Source organism: Jatropha curcas, chromosome 1 (assembly GCF_041381405.1).
Source record: "Jatropha curcas cultivar XTBG-Jc1 chromosome 1, XTBG_Jcur_1.0, whole genome shotgun sequence".
Lineage (NCBI taxonomy): Eukaryota > Viridiplantae > Streptophyta > Magnoliopsida > Malpighiales > Euphorbiaceae > Jatropha > Jatropha curcas.
The window spans coordinates 15,861,425-15,877,566 of NC_143151.1; the positions used below are offsets into that span (position 1 = coordinate 15,861,425).

A 16,142-nucleotide genomic window follows, 5' to 3' on the forward strand; every position below is an offset into this window, starting at 1 on the left:
CCCTATTTTGTTTAAATTCTTTTAGTGGACTTAATTAATTAAGTGTAAGGTTGGTTGGGCTTATTTTCTAGAGTAGGGCCAGCCTAAGTTAGTTAATGTTTAAGTCAGGATTGTTTTAAGTAGTTAGCTTGGACTTGTATTTAATTAAGCCCATTTGGGCCACATTAGGGATAAGCTTGGGCTAACTTAAGTTAATAGCTAAATTAGGGTTAGCTTAGGTTACTTATATTATTGTAAGAGTTGCACAGCAGCCACCATTGAATTGAAATCAAAACAAAACGTTTTCTTCTTGTTCTTTCAAGAACAGATTGTGTTCTTCATAGAACCAAAATATCCTTAGTAGTTAAGCTTGTGAGTTCTACAAGATTAATTGCACCAAGAATTTCAGAGTTGTTTTCAAGAGTACTTGAAGGTAAGTTTCTGATTCTTGTTCTAAATTCCTTGCTTTCTCTCTTCAAGAGTACTTGGGGGTTAAAGGGATTGTCGGGTACTTCCGAGATTGCATGCTTTCCGCTAGATGTTCCTTGTTGATTTGCAAGAGTACTTGTTAATTGGCTACGGTCGTATTATCTGGTATCAGAGCCAAATCAAAGTTTTGGGGTAAGTTCTGTTATCTTAGTTAGGAATTTGAGTTTTCTTGTTGTTGGATTCCATTGTTGTTTGTCTAAATTCTTGTTTCCATTCTAGATCTGAAAAAAAAAAAAATTCTTTAAATATTGTTCGATCTAGACATTATCTCATTAGATCTTCTTGGATCTAGAATTTTCTTGTTAAATCTTCTTGAATCTAGTTTTCTCTTTGTATCTTCTTATTGTTTGCATCATTTTCTAGTTACCCTTTTGACTAATTCAAGATCTATCTTTGAACATTCTTGTTGTTTGCTTATCTCTTGATAAAAAAAAAAAAAAAATCTGGATCTGAATTGGTTGTTAAAGACATTACCTACCTAAAATTGAATTGGGAGACACAAAAATCATTGTTGGACAAAGTCATTACCTACCTAAAATTGAATTGGGAGACACAAAAGTCATTGTTGGACTAAGTCATTACCTACCTAAATTGAATTGGGAGACACAAACCATCCACTTATACCTTGTTAAGCCCTTACCCTACCTAAATTGGGTCACATTTGTAGGTTAAGTGAGGATATAAATCAAAAACGTCTGCTACAGTAACTTGCTACAGGAACTCAGAAGCAAACTTGCTACAGTACCTTAAAAAAAAAAATTTTTTTTTTTTTTTTGGGTTTTCTTTGTTTGCTTGCTTTGATTGGGTAGAATTAATTAGGTCCATATTTGGTTTGCTTTGTAGCGAACTAAATTCATACACTATATCCCTAAATCGTCTTTTAAATTCTAGTTTCAATTTCTTGTTTGTGTGCTATCTTTGCTTCATTTAACATTGCTAAAGTGTTATTTGCTTGTTCCTACACTTTAGTTTATTGATTTCTAGCAATACACCTTTCTTATTCTTGTATTGCCATTCAAACATTGTGATTTCTTGATAGAGTTTGTGCATTACTTAATTATATTCTTTGTTTTTCCTAACTTTCTCTTGACTTTTGTAGCAACTTTGGGATTCTGAAGTGCAATTATTCAAGTGGAAAGAGTGGTAAAAGGCTGGAGTGAAACCCACATATTGAAAAAAAAAAAAAAGCCAAATAAGGAGAGAAACACGTGAGGGAGTGATAAACTAACTATTTCCTTAGTTTTTTGCAATCTTATTTCAGGATGTCTAATTCATCTAGAGACAAGGATAATAGCCCTCTCAAAGTTGAAGATCCAAAACTACAAGCCTTTCTAGATGCTTTCTCTGGAGAAATGGGACGAATCACTAGGCTTATGGAGAGCTTTAATGACAGACTGGAGATTCAAGAGCAAAAGACAGAAAGACATGACCCTAATGCCACAAGGAGGGGTGCAAGCACTTCCAAAGAGCACTCTAGACAACCTTGGCATGAAGAGTATGAAGAAGAGGATGATGAATGGCATAGAGAGCCTATGTGGGCAAGAGGAGGTAGAAATAATAGAGGAAGAGGAAGAGGGATTGGTAGAGGCCGTGTTTACAGAAATGAAACTTACTATGGAGGGGATGACGAAGAGGTTCACACACCATTAGATGGTAACTTGGGTAACATCAAACTCAAGGTGCCACCTTTCAAAGGCCGAAACAATGCAGACGAATACTTGGAATGGGAGAGGAAGGTCGAGATGATCTTTGAATGCAACAGGTATACTGAAGAAAAAAAGGTGAAAATTGCAGCCTTAGAGTTCCAAGACTATGCTCTGTTTTGGTGGGATCAACTTAATCAGAGTCGAAGAAAAGTGGGAAGACGACCTATCCACAATTGGTAAGACATGAAGGAGGTAATGAGAAAACGTTTTCTTCCTGAGCATTATTTCAGGGAGTTGCATCAGAAGCTTCATAGACTCGTCTAAGGAGCCAAATCAGTAGAAGACTATCATAAGGATATGGAGATGTGCATGGCTAGAGCACACATTGAGGAAAATGAGGAGGTGACCATGGCTAGATTCCTAGGTGGCCTTAATAAAGACATAGTTGATGCATTAGAGATGTACAAGTATGATTCCATGGAGGAGATGCTGAATATGGCTATGAAGTTAGAGAAGCAGAGAAAAGGGAAGAGCACCACATCATATAGGGCTGCCAACAACAACAGCAATTCTTGGGGTGCTAGATGGCCTAAAAGGGAGGAGAAAAAGGAGTTTCAAAGCTCTACACAAAAGGGGACAGATTCAGTGCCTAAGGCATTCACGCCTAATGTGCCAACTTATTCAAAGGGTTCAAGTTCCAATACTCCTAGTAGAGACATCAAATGTTTCAAGTGTCTTGGGAAGGGCCATATATCTTCTCAATGCCCTAATAAGAGAGTAATAGTGATTAGGGATGGATACACCTATTCTGAATCTGAGGATGAAGAAAACCCAATGCCACCACTTGAAGACTGCCATGATGATGATGAGGTTGATGATGAAGTTTTACAACCTGAGATGGGACAATTACTAGTTACTTGGCGAGTTCTCAACATGCAAGTTCAAGAGGAGAGCTTAGTACAAAGAGAGAATATTTTCCATACTAGGTGCTTGGTACTTGACAGGGTATGTCTTTTGATTATTGATAGTGGAAGTTGCACTAATGTAGCTAGTTTGAGCATGGTGCAGAAATTGGGTTTGACATGTGTGCAGCACCCAAGGCCATATAAGCTTCAATGGCTAAATGATATGGGTTCTGTAAGAGTAAACAAGTAGGTGAAGGTGCCATTTTCCATTGGAAGGTACAAGGATGAGGTCACTTGTGATGTAGTACCTATGCTAGCTGGGCATATTCTTCTAGGCCGCCCATGGCAATTTGATAGGCGAGTCCAGCATGACGGGTACACCAACCGGTTCTCCCTAGCCTATTTGGGTAAAAATGTGGTTCTAGCTCCTTTAACACCACAAGAGGTCTATTTGGACCAAAAGAGGATATTAGAAAGTGAGGGGCAGAATTGTATTCAGGGGGAGGGAGAAAATAAAGATAAAGAAAAAAGGGATAAAGAGGCCAAGAGTGAAAAGAAACAATTGAATGGCCCATTGGTGAGTGAAACACCAAGAGAGGGAAGAAAGAAACAAAACATGTATGTAAAAGAGAGAGAGATCCGTAGCAGTGTTGGTGAGGGTAGACCAATCTTAATGATTCGGTTTAAGGAAACTTTGCTTAATTTGCTTGACATTGACACTTCTTCTTTGCCTCCTAGTTTTGTTTCTTTGTTGCAAGAGTTTTCTGATGTGTTTCCTGATGAAATGCCTAGCGGACTACCACCCCTAAGAGGCATTGAGCATCAGATTGACTTCGTGCCCGGAGCCACAATTCCTAATAGGCCAGCGTATAGGAGCAACCCCATGGAGACTAAGGAGTTGCAGCGCCAAGTTGATGACCTGTTGTCTAAGGGATTTGTGAGGGAGAGTATGAGCCCATGTGCAGTGCCTGTATTACTTGTGCCTAAGAAGGACGGTTCTTGGAGGATGTGTGTTGACTGCCGAGCTGTCAACAAAATCACAGTTAAGTATCGCCATCCAATCCCTAGGCTAGATGATATGTTAGATGAACTGCATGGTAGTAAATACTTTTCGAAAATTGATTTAATGAGTGGATATCATCAAATTAGAATGAAGTTAGGTGATGAATGGAAAACTGCCTTTAAGACTAAATATGGTTTATATGAGTGGATGGTTATGCCATTTGGTCTAACAAATGCACCTAGTACTTTCATGAGATTAATGAACCATATCTTACGTGCTTTTCTAGGCAAATTTGTTGTGGTTTATTTTGATGATATACTGATTTATAGCCAATCTATTGATGAGCATATTGAGCATGTTAGGTTAGTATTGATAACTTTGAGAGCTGAAAAGTTATATGCTAAACTACAGAAATGCACTTTTTGCATAGATAGGCTTGTTTTTCTTGGTTTTGTTGTGAGCGCACAGGGGATTGAAGTCGATGAGGAGAAGGTTGATGTGACATCCTACCGAGTCGAGTCGAGTCAAGTCGAGTTGAACCAAACCCGGTTGGGGTAGAATGGGTTTATAAGTGGACTTACTTGATTGAGAGAAAAAGATCAAAGTATAAGGGTTAGGATTTATTTGCATTAAAAGATCAAGCTTGGGTATTAAGTTATAGCCTTTTGCCACTTGAGGTACCATTTAGTAAGTTTCACATCATTTTTCTTGATATTTTGATGGCCTACCCGTGATAATCATTTTCACTTTGCCATTTTCATCTTTATCTTCATCTTCTTCATCTCCTTCCTTTCTCCATCCATTTTCATGGTAGTTTAAGGCAACCTCAATTTTCTCCAAGTAAGTAGAATTTCTTGAAGCTTTATATTATTCAACCTCTAATTGAGCTATATTGTAGATAAGTTATAAGAATTCTAATGTGTATAGGAGAAGGGAGTTCAAAGATTGTAGAAAAAGGAAGGTAAAGAAGAGCTCAAGCTTTTTGGAGTGGAGGTTTGATATCTCTTTTCATTTACCATTTTCTTTGCATGAGAATTTATGTGGTGTGTTGATAATGAGACAATCTATTGCTTCATGTTGAGTGGGAGAATTGGAAATGGTGAGCAAACAGGGGAGGAATTGAATATATGAAGGCAATATTGAGTTTATGTTGAAACAGGTTTTGCTCGAAAGGAACCAGTGACTTCACCTTGATTTTGACCCTATTTAATGATGGAATTAGGAAGTGTCATAGAAGAGTTATTTGTTCCTCTATGTGTTAGCTTTACATGAATTTTTGAATCATCCAAATCGGAGTTGTATATTGAGAGATATGACCAAAAGAGTACAGACTGCGCAGGCTGGAAAACGCAACGCGCGCGCGCGAATTGCATGACGAGCTCGCGAATTTCACCTAAAACACACTGACTCTCATTTTGCACTTCTCGCGCTCGCGACTTTGCACTGCGCGCTCGCGACTTGTGCCCGAAAACACGCTGACTCTCATTTTGCACTTCTCGCGCTCGCGACTTTGCACTGCGCGCTCGCGACTTTCACCTGGAAACTCACTGACCTTCAAGTGTGCTTTGCGCACTCGCGACTTTGCAAGGCGCGCTCGCGACTTGTGCTTTCATGCACTTTTGGACTTCATTTTTTATGCAATTAGATTCCTTTGCTCAATTTGTATGCCTCTAATCATTTTAAAACAAAAAGACAACATTAGAACATGTATCAAAACAACATGCAAGCATGCAAATGATGTGAAATCAAATAAACATTATGATTTATGAAGTTATGAACTATTAATATGATGTTGTATTATACTATTGACATACCAACCTTATGCTCCATTGAGGTTAGGTAGAAACCATGTCGATAAGGCTATGTCGCGACATAGGATAGCAGATCTGCACCCCATACAGTTCGATACTCCGGCTACAAGCCGTTGAGTGGATATGATTATATATGGGCCATAGCAGCCAAGCATACAGTATTCATCCAGTTTCATACAGTTTTTCTTATCACTTCGGTTTCACTATAACCTTATGGAGCCATACAAATATCTTGACATAACATTGCATGAATCATACAGTATTATAAACAGTAAGAAAGATCATCAAGGTATAATGAAGGTATCATGACATGTGTGCTTATATGTGCCATATGTGTTTACATGGTTCTTTCTACACATGTATGTGCTTACCTGTTTCTTTTTATGTTGAGATATCCACTGAGCTTTATTTGCTCAGCGAGTTACCTGTTTAACTCGCAGGTTTTGAGACTGGACCATAGAGAGTCAGTTTACAACTGCTGCAGTTCATCTGTAGAAGACTCGGCCTTCAGGGTAGCTACTCATTTTAATGTGTATCTTTTGTCTATCCTTTTTATAGCATGTACAGGGCACCCAGTTGGGCCCATTCCATTTTGAAACTAGTATCATGTCTTGTAAATATAAATTACATTATTATTGTAAACAACACATCAGCATGCTATTATATTCAATATACATTATGAGTTCAGCATGACAGGATATAAGTGAACCAGTTTGTAGCATCTCGACTCGGTTTATTCGGGTTTACGGGTGGACCGGGAAGGGATGTTACAAATTTTGGTATCAGAGCCCTAGGTTTAGTTTCCCCGGGCTTGCATGCATAAGTCAGTATAGTGTACATGCCATGACTACCCTGATGAACTAAGCAGTTGTTATTCTTTTAGGAGGATGTCTCAGGAAGGTGAGAGCGAGTCACACGCCTCCAGAGCAGTGGAGGGTGAGGCTCCAGTAGCACCAGGTCAAGCCAGAGCAGTGGAGGGTGAGGCTCCAGTAGCACCAGGTCAAGCCAGAGCAGTGGAGGGTGAGGCTCCAATAGCACCAGGTCAAGAGGTATTGTTAAAGCAACTTGCGGATACTTTTAGACAGATTGCAGGGGTGATACCTCAAGCACCAGTAGTAGTAGAAAGAGAAAGAAAGCCCCCACTAGAGAAGCTTCAAAAATATGGGGCGAAAGAATTCAGTGCTAACAAGGATGATAGTCCAGAAATAGCTGAGTATTGGTTAGATGGGACATCGAGAGTTCTGGAACAATTACAGTGTACACTAGAGGACAAGTTGATTTGTGCCACATCATTGCTGATAGATGAGGCATACACATGGTGGAATACTGTTCAGCAGCGAGTATCAACAGAGCAGCGTACATGGCAATTCTTTTTGGACGAATTCAAGAAAAAGTTCATTACAGAGGCTTACCTAGATGCGAGAAGGAAGGACTTCTTATACCTTCGGCAGAACAGAATGTCAGTTGCCGAATATGAAAGAGAATTCACCAGACTCAGCAGGTATGGTGAGCGGATAGTGGCTACAGAAGCCGAGAGGTGTAAAAAGTTTCAGGAACGCCTGAACGATGAGATTCAGATGGGAGTGGTAGCTTCCAGATTCAGAGAGTTCTCAGCTTTGGTAGAGGCAGCTCAGGAGATAGAGCGAATTTAGGCCAGTCAGCGTACCAGACGCCAGCGGTCTCAGCAGAGGAGAGACCAAACTCAGAGTGCACCCGGTACCTATCAGTCAGAAAGCAAGAGATTTAGAGGTGCTAGTAGTTCAGCTAGTTCTAGACCTTCCTTTAGCCAAGGCGCAGCTAGGGGTGCTAACACGCCAGCGAGTTCTGCTGGTGGTAGTCGAGGTTCAGGCAGAGGAACTGGTAAAGGAACCAGTAGAGGTGCAGAGTCAGCCGGTTATACTTTTCCACCTTGTGAGCATTGTGGCAGACGACATGGTGGAGATTGTTGGTTGGTGACTGGTAAATGTTGGATATGCGGAGCATCAGACCATCAGAAGAAGGATTGTCCGAAGAGGGCAAAAGTTCCTATACAGTTCATAGCAGGCAGAGGGAGAGGTGAGAGCTCCGGAGGGCAGAGACAACAATCAGAGACTGTGGACAAACCCAATACAAGAGGTCCAGCCAGGGTCTATGCTATGCGAACCAGGGAAGATGAGGAAGCTCTAGATGTAATAGTTGGTGAGTTTTCTTTATGTGATCATACAGTTTATGCTTTAATTGATCCTGGCTCATCTCATTCATACATTAGCGTACCTAAACCTTGGGTTAAAGGGTTAGAAGTTGCATATGTGAGTCAGGGTATGGTAGTTACTAATCCATTAGGCGATGTAGTAAAAACCCATACAGTGGTCGAAGGATGTCCAATTGTTATTCATGGAAAAGAGTTTCCAGGAGATCTTATGGAGTTGCCATTTAGAGAATTTGATGTGATTCTGGGTATGGATTGGCTATCCAGACATCAGGCTATAGTTGATTGTGCAAAGAAAAGGGTGACACTATATACAACAGCAGGGGAGGAAATTATAATAGTCGGGAAGCGGCGAGATTTTCTGGGTAATGTGATATCAGCCATGGCAGCAAAGAGATTAATTCAGAAAGGTTGTGAAGCATACTTGGCATGTGCATTACAAGCAGAGAAAGAACAGTCAGAAGTGCAAGACATACCAACAGTGTGTGATTATCCAGACGTATTTCCAGAAGAGTTACCAGGGTTACCACCAAGGAGGGAAGTGGAGTTTACCATAGATGTCTATCCTGGAGCAGCACCAGTATCAATTGCACCTTACAGAATGGCACCAGCAGAGCTAAAAGAGTTAAAGATTCAGCTACAGGAGTTATTGGATAAAGGCTTTATCAGACCCAGTGTATCACCTTGGGGAGCACCGGTGTTATTTGTAAAGAAGAAAGATGGATCATTCAGATTGTGCATTGACTACAGACAACTAAACAAACTGACAATCAAGAATAAGTATCCATTGCCTCGAATCGATGATTTGTTTGATCAGCTAAAGGGTGCAGGCATGTTTTCTAAGATCGACCTTAGGTCGGGATACCATCAGTTGCGGATAAAGGAAGAAGATATCGCTAAGACTACATTCAGGACCCGATATGGTCACTATGAATTTTTAGTCATGCCATTCGGTCTCACAAATGCACCAGCGGTTTTCATGGATCTCATGAACCGCGTATTTCATTCATATCTGGATCAGTTTGTGGTGGTGTTTATAGATGACATTTTGGTCTACTCCAGAGACAGGGTTGAACATGATAAACATTTGCGGATTGTACTCCAGACACTGAGGGATAAACAGCTGTATGCTAAGCTCAGTAAGTGTGAGTTTTGGCTGGAAGAAGTTTCTTTCTTAGGACATGTGGTGTCATCTGAGGGTATCGAGTGGATCCTAAGAAGATTGAAGCTATTGTTGATTGGAGACCACCCAGAAATGTCACAGAAGTTCAAAGTTTTCTGGGTTTAGCCGGTTATTACAGAAGGTTCATAAAGGGATTCTCTATCATTGCATCACCTTTAACAAGATTATTGAAGAAAGCAGTCGTATTTCAATGGGATGATAGATGTCAGCAGAGTTTTGACACTTTGAAGAAAAAGTTGACTGAAGCACCAGTGTTGACCCAGCCAGTGTCAGGTAAAGACTTTGAGATTTACAGTGATGCCTCTCATACTGGGTTAGGATGTGTACTCATGCAAGACAGGAAAGTGGTAGCTTATGTCTCCAGACAGTTAAAGCCACATGAATTGAATTATCCAACCCATGATTTAGAACTGGCAGCCATTGTTCTAGCATTCAAAGTATGGCGGCATTATCTGTACGGTGAAAAGTGTCACATTTACACAGATCATCAAAGTTTAAAGTATTTACCGACACAGAAAGATTTGAATTCAAGACAACGGAAGTGGATGCAGATTCTGGCTAATTATGATTATGTCATTAATTACCATCCGGGCAAAGCTAACGTGGTAGCTGATGCCCTTAGCCGGAAATCATTGTTTGCTTTGAGAGCAATGAGAATTAGCATGGAGTTGCAACAGCAGGGAATTATTCTAGCACAGATGCAAGTACAGCCATCTTGGGTTCAGGAAGTTGCAGAAGCACAGAAGAAAGATGCACAAACAGCGCTATGGGTGAAACAAGTACAGGAAGATCATGGTGGGAAATTCAGATTGGATAACAGTGGAGTCTTATTCTATGAGGACAGAGTTGTTGTACCACAGATAGGGGAGCTTAGACAAAAGATTCTGCATGAAGCTCATAACAGTCCATACACAATGCATCCAGGTAGTACCAAGATGTATCAGGATTTGAAGAAAGGTTATTGGTGGCCGGGCATGAAGAAAGATATCGAAAATGTTGTAACAAGATGTTTAACATGTCAACAAGTAAAAGAAACATCAATTGCCAGCTGGGTTGCTTCATCCAATAACAGTGCCAACATGGAAATGGGATCAGATCACGATGGATTTTGTTACTGGATTACCTCAGACGCAGCGGAAGCATGATGCAGTATGGGTAATTGTAGACAAATTAACTAATTCCACGCACTTTCTACCAGTTAGGATGGACTATTCTCTGGACAAGTTAGCAGAAATTTATGTTAGCGAAATAGTTCGACTACATGGAGTTCCATCATCCATTATCTCTGATCGTGATCCAAGGTTTACATCGAAGTTTTGGGGTAAACTGTAGGAAGCATTAGGGACAAAATTGCATTTCAGTACTGCATTTCATCCTCAGACAGATGGCCAATCAGAGAGAGTAATTCAAATCCTGGAAGACATGATGAGATCATGTGTTATAGAATTTGAAGGCAGTTGGGACAGATATGTACCTCTCATGGAATTTGCCTACAACAACAGCTATCAATCGAGCATTAAGATGGCACCATATGAAGCATTGTATGGTAGACAATGTAGGACACCTGTGTGTTGGACAGAACTGAGTGAGAAGAAGATTTTGGGTCTAGATTTGGTTAGAGAAATGGAAGAGAAAGTGGAAATCATCAGAAAACGACTGAAAGAAGCAAGTGATCGACAGAAGTCCTATGCCGATTTAAAGAGAAAGGATATTGAGTACTCGGTTGGTGATAAAGTATTTCTGAAAGTTTCACCATGGAAAAAGATCCTAAGGTTTGGACGAAAGGGTAAGCTTAGCCCTAGGTTCATTGGTCCATACGAGATTGTCGAACGTGTAGGACCATTAGCCTATCGCCTAAAGTTACCTTCGACCTTAGATTGAATTCATAATTTCTTTCACGTATCCATGTTAAGGAGATACAGATCAGACCCATCACATGTGTTATCAGCAGAAGAGATTGAAATTCAGCCGGATCTCACTTATGAAGAACCAGTTCAGATCTTAGCCAGAGAAATTAAAGAATTACGGAACAAAAAAATAGCATTGGTAAAAGTTCTTTGGAGGAATCATAAGACAGAAGAAGCAACTTGGGAATCTGAAGAAACCATGCGACAACAGTATCCACAATTGTTCACAACATGTAAACTTCGGGACGAAGTTTTTATTTAGGAGGGGAGAATTGTGACATCCTACCGAGTCGAGTCGAGTCAAGTCGAGTTGAACCAAACCCGGTTGGGGTAGAATGGGTTTATAAGTGGACTTACTTGATTGAGAGAAAAAGATCAAAGTATAAGGGTTAGGATTTATTTGCATTAAAAGATCAAGCTTGGATATTAAGTTATAGCCTTTTGCCACTTGAGGTACCATTTAGTAAGTTTCACATCATTTTTCTTGATATTTTGATGGCCTACCCATGATAATCATTTTCACTTTCCCATTTTCATCTTTATCTTCATCTTCTTCATCTCCTTCCTTTCTCCATCCATTTTCATGGTAGTTTAAGGCAACCTCAATTTTCTCCAAGTAAGTAGAATTTCTTGAAGCTTTATATTATTCAACCTCTAATTGAGCTATATTGTAGATAAGTTATAAGAATTCTGATGTGTATAGGAGAAGGGAGTTCAAAGATTGTAGAAAAAGGAAGGTAAAGAAGAGCTCAAGCTTTTTGGAGTGGAGGTTTGATATCTCTTTTCATTTACCATTTTCTTTGCATGAGAATTTGTGTGGTGTGTTGATAATGAGACAATCTATTGCTTCATGTTGAGTGGGAGAACTGGAAATGGTGAGAAAACAGGGGAGGAATTGAATATATGAAGGCAATATTGAGTTTATGCTGAAACAGGTTTTGCTGGAAAGGAACCAGTGACTTCACCTTGCTTTTGACCCTATTTAATGATGGAATTAGGAAGTTTCATAGAAGAGTTATTTGTTCCTCTATGTGTTAGCTTTACATGGGTTTTTGAATCATCCAAATCGGAGTTGTATATTGAGAGATATGACCAAAAGCGTACAAACTGCGCAGGCTGGAAAACGCAACGCGCGCGCGCGAATTGCATGACGAGCTCGCGAATTTCACCTGAAACACACTGACTCTCATTTTGTACTTCTCGTGCTCGTGACTTTGCATTGCGCACTCGCGACTTGTGCCCGAAAACACACTGACTCTCATTTTGCACTTCTCGCGCTCGCGACTTTGCAAGGCGCGCTCGCGACTTGTGCTTTCATGCACTTTTGGACTTCATTTTTTATGCAATTGGATTCCTTTGCTCAATTTGTATGCCTCTAATCATTTTAAAACAAAAAGACAACATTAGAACATGTATCAAAACAACATGCAAGCATGCAAATGATGTGAAATCAAATAAACATTATGATTTATGAAGTTATGAACTATTAATATGATGTTGTATTATACTATTGACATACCAACCTTATGCTCCATTGAGGTTAGGTAGAAACCATGTCGATAAGGCTATGTCGCGACATAGGATAGCAGATCTGCACCCCATACAGTTCGATACTCCGGCTACAGGCCGTTGAGTGGATATGATTATATATGGGCCATAGCAGCCAAGCATACAGTATTCATCCAGTTTCATACAATTTTTCTTATCACTTCGGTTTCACTATAACCTTATGGAGCCATACAAATATCTTGACATAACATTGCATGAATCATACAGTATTATAAACAGTAAGAAAGATCATCAAGGTATAATGAAGGTATCATGACATGTGTGCTTATATGTGCCATATGTGTTTACATGGTTCTTTCTACACATGTATGTGCTTACTTGTTTCTTTTTATGTTGAGATATCCACTGAGCTTTATTTGCTCAGCGAGTTACCTGTTTAACTCGCAGGTTTTGAGACTGGACCATAGAGAGTCAATTTACAACTGCTGTAGTTCATCTGTAGAAGACTCGGCCTTCAGGGTAGCTACTCATTTTAATGTGTATCTTTTGTCTATCCTTTTTATGGCATGTACAGGGCACCCAGTTGGGCCCATTCCATTTTGAAACTAGTATCATGTCTTGTAAATATAAATTACATTATTATTGTAAACAACACATCAGCATGCTATTATATTCGATATACATTATGAGTTCAGCATGACAGGATATAAGTGAACCAGTTTGTAGCATCTCGACTCGGTTTATTCGGGTTTACGGGTGGACCGGGAAGGGATGTTATAGTTAAAGCAATTCGAGAATGGCCAACTCCTAAATCTATATCTGAGGTGAGGAGTTTCCATGGCTTGGCAAGCTTCTACCGGAGGTTTGTGAAGGACTTCTCTACTATAGCAGCCCCACTCACAGAGGTGGTAAAGAAGGAAGTTGGGTTCAAATGGGGGGAAGCGCAACAAAGGGCATTTGATACTTTAAAATCCATTCTTTGTTCTGCTCCTATTTTAGTTTTACCTGACTTTGATAAAACATTTGAGATTGAGTGTGACGCTTCTGGTGTAGGTATTGGTGCAGTGTTGATGCAGAAGAGAAAGCCTATTGCTTATTTCAGTGAGAAACTCAATGGAGCGCAACTCAATTATTCAACCTATGACAAGGAGCTATATGCTCTAGTGAGAGCATTGGAGGTATGGCAACATTACCTTCTACCCAAAGAATTTGTCATACACACTGACCATGAGTCTTTAAAGCACCTCAAGGGACAAGGTAAGTTGAACAAGAGACATGGTAAGTGGGTTGAATTCATTGAACAGTTTCCTTTTGTGATTAAATACAAGCAAGGGAAAGAAAATATTGTGGCTGATGCACTTTCTAGGAGGTATGCTTTAATTACTACTCTTAATGCTAAGTTGTTAGGATTTGAGCATATAAAATCCTTGTATGTTGATGATGATGACTTCGGTCTTATTTGGAGTGCATGTAAACATGGGGCATTTAATAAGTTCTTTAGGCATGAGGGGTTTTTATTTAAGGGAAATAAACTTTGTATACCCAAATGTTCTATGCGTGAATTGCTTGTATTAGAATCGCATTGTGGAGGACTTATGGGGCATTTTGGTATTCTTAAAACATATGATATACTTGCTGAACATTTCTTTTGGCCACATATGCGTAGGGATGTAGAGAAACTGTGTGGTGTGTGCATAGCATGTAAGCAAGCTAAGTCTAAATCTATGCCTCATGGCCTTTATATGCCTTTACCTGTACCTACTTTGCCTTGGACTGATGTTTCTATGGATTTTGTACTTGGATTACCCAGAACAAAGCGTGGTAGGGATAGTATTTTTGTTGTTGTGGACAGGTTTAGTAAGATGGCACATTTCATTGCATGCCATAAGAGTGATGATGCTGTCCATATTGCTGAGTTGTTTTTCAGGGAGGTTGTGAGATTGCATGGGGTGCCACGCACCATAGTCTCAGACCATGATGCCAAATTCCTTTCTCACTTTTGGCGTGTTTTATGGGGTAAGCTTGGTACAAAGTTGTTGTACTCTACTACTTGTCATCCCCAAACGGATGGACAGACTGAGGTAGTTAACAGAACTCTAGGTACTTTACTTCGAGCGGTGGTTGGTAAGAATCTGAAAACTTGGGAGGATTGTTTGCCTTTCATTGAATTTGCTTATAATAGGTCTATACATTCTTCTAGTGGTTATAGTCCATTTGAGCTTGTGTATGGTTTTAATCCTTTAACTGTACTTGATTTATCTCCTTTGCCTTTAAGTGAAATTGCTAACTTAGATGGTGAAAAGAAGGCTGAATTGATCCGGGAGATACATGCTAAAGCTAGGGCTCATATAGACATGAAGAACAAAAGCTATGCTGACCGTGCCAACAAGGGAAGGAGGCGTGTGGTATTTCAACCTGGCGATTGGGTTTGGGTGCACATGAGGAAGGAAAGATTCCCAAACCAAAGGAAAGGAAAGCTTGCTGCCCGAGGTGATGGGCCTTTTCAAGTGTTGGAGAGGATCAATGACAATGCCTACAAGATTGATCTACCAGGTGAGTATGGCGTGTCTGCTACCTTTAATGTTTCTGACCTTTCTCCATTTGATTATGATTTAGATTTGAGGACAAATCTTTTTGAGGAGGGAGGGAATGATACGGATCAAGGAAGCAAGGTGAAGGATCCTCTAGCTCTACCCATGGGGCCAATCACAAGAGCTCGTGCAACCAAGCTACGAACAGCCTTGAATGCATTTGCTCAAGAACAAATCACATTGGAGCTTCAAGATCATAATTATGCAAGATGTGAGATTGAACTTGAAGAAGCACCAAAGCTTGTTATGATGCTTGAGGCGTGCAATGAGGCTGCCATTTGATGCATTTTACATGATTCTATACTTAGGCAAATTTAGGAGGTTGTTATCTTATTATGAGCTTAAGTATGGGTTGTGTAGGGCCTTCAGCCCATTTGCCCTATTTTGTTTAAATTCTTTTAGTGGACTTCATTAATTAAGTGTAAGGTTGGTTGGGCTTATTTTCTAGAGTAGGGCCAGCCTAAGTTAGTTAATGTTTAAGTCAGGATTGTTTTAAGTAGTTAGCTTGGACTTGTATCTAATTAAGCCCATTTGGGCCACATTAGGGATAAGCTTGGGCTAACTTAAGTTAATAGCTAAATTAGGGTTAGCTTAGGTTACTTCTATTGTTGTAAGAGTTGCACAGCAGCCACCATTGAATTGAAATCAAAACAAAACGTTTTCTTCTTGTTCTTTCAAGAACAGATTGTGTTCTTCATAGAACCAAAATATCCTTAGTAGTTAAGCTTGTGAGTTCTACAAGATTAATTGCACCAAGAATTTCAGAGTTGTTTTCAAGAGTACTTGAAGGTAAGTTTCTGATTCTTGTTCTAAATTCCTTGCTTTCTCTCTTCAAGAGTACTTGGGGGTTAAAGGGATTGTCGGGTACTTCCGAGATTGCATGCTTTCCGCTAGATGTTCCTTGTTGATTTGCAAGAGTACTTGTTAATTG

General features: G+C 39.9%; 1 protein-coding gene across 1 annotated transcript in view; it reads left to right on the plus strand.

Moving 5' to 3' along the window:
• The first annotated feature begins 2,471 nt into the window (after nt 1-2,471).
• The window catches only part of LOC149499053 (uncharacterized), a 73,489-nt gene continuing 59,818 nt past the window's right edge, over nt 2,472-16,142 (plus strand). The window contains exons 1-2 of the mRNA XM_089721798.1: nt 2,472-3,265; nt 13,573-14,130. Of these exons, the coding sequence (XP_089577924.1) occupies nt 2,472-3,265; nt 13,573-14,130 (1,352 nt within the window). The remainder of the gene's footprint in view (nt 3,266-13,572; nt 14,131-16,142) is intronic.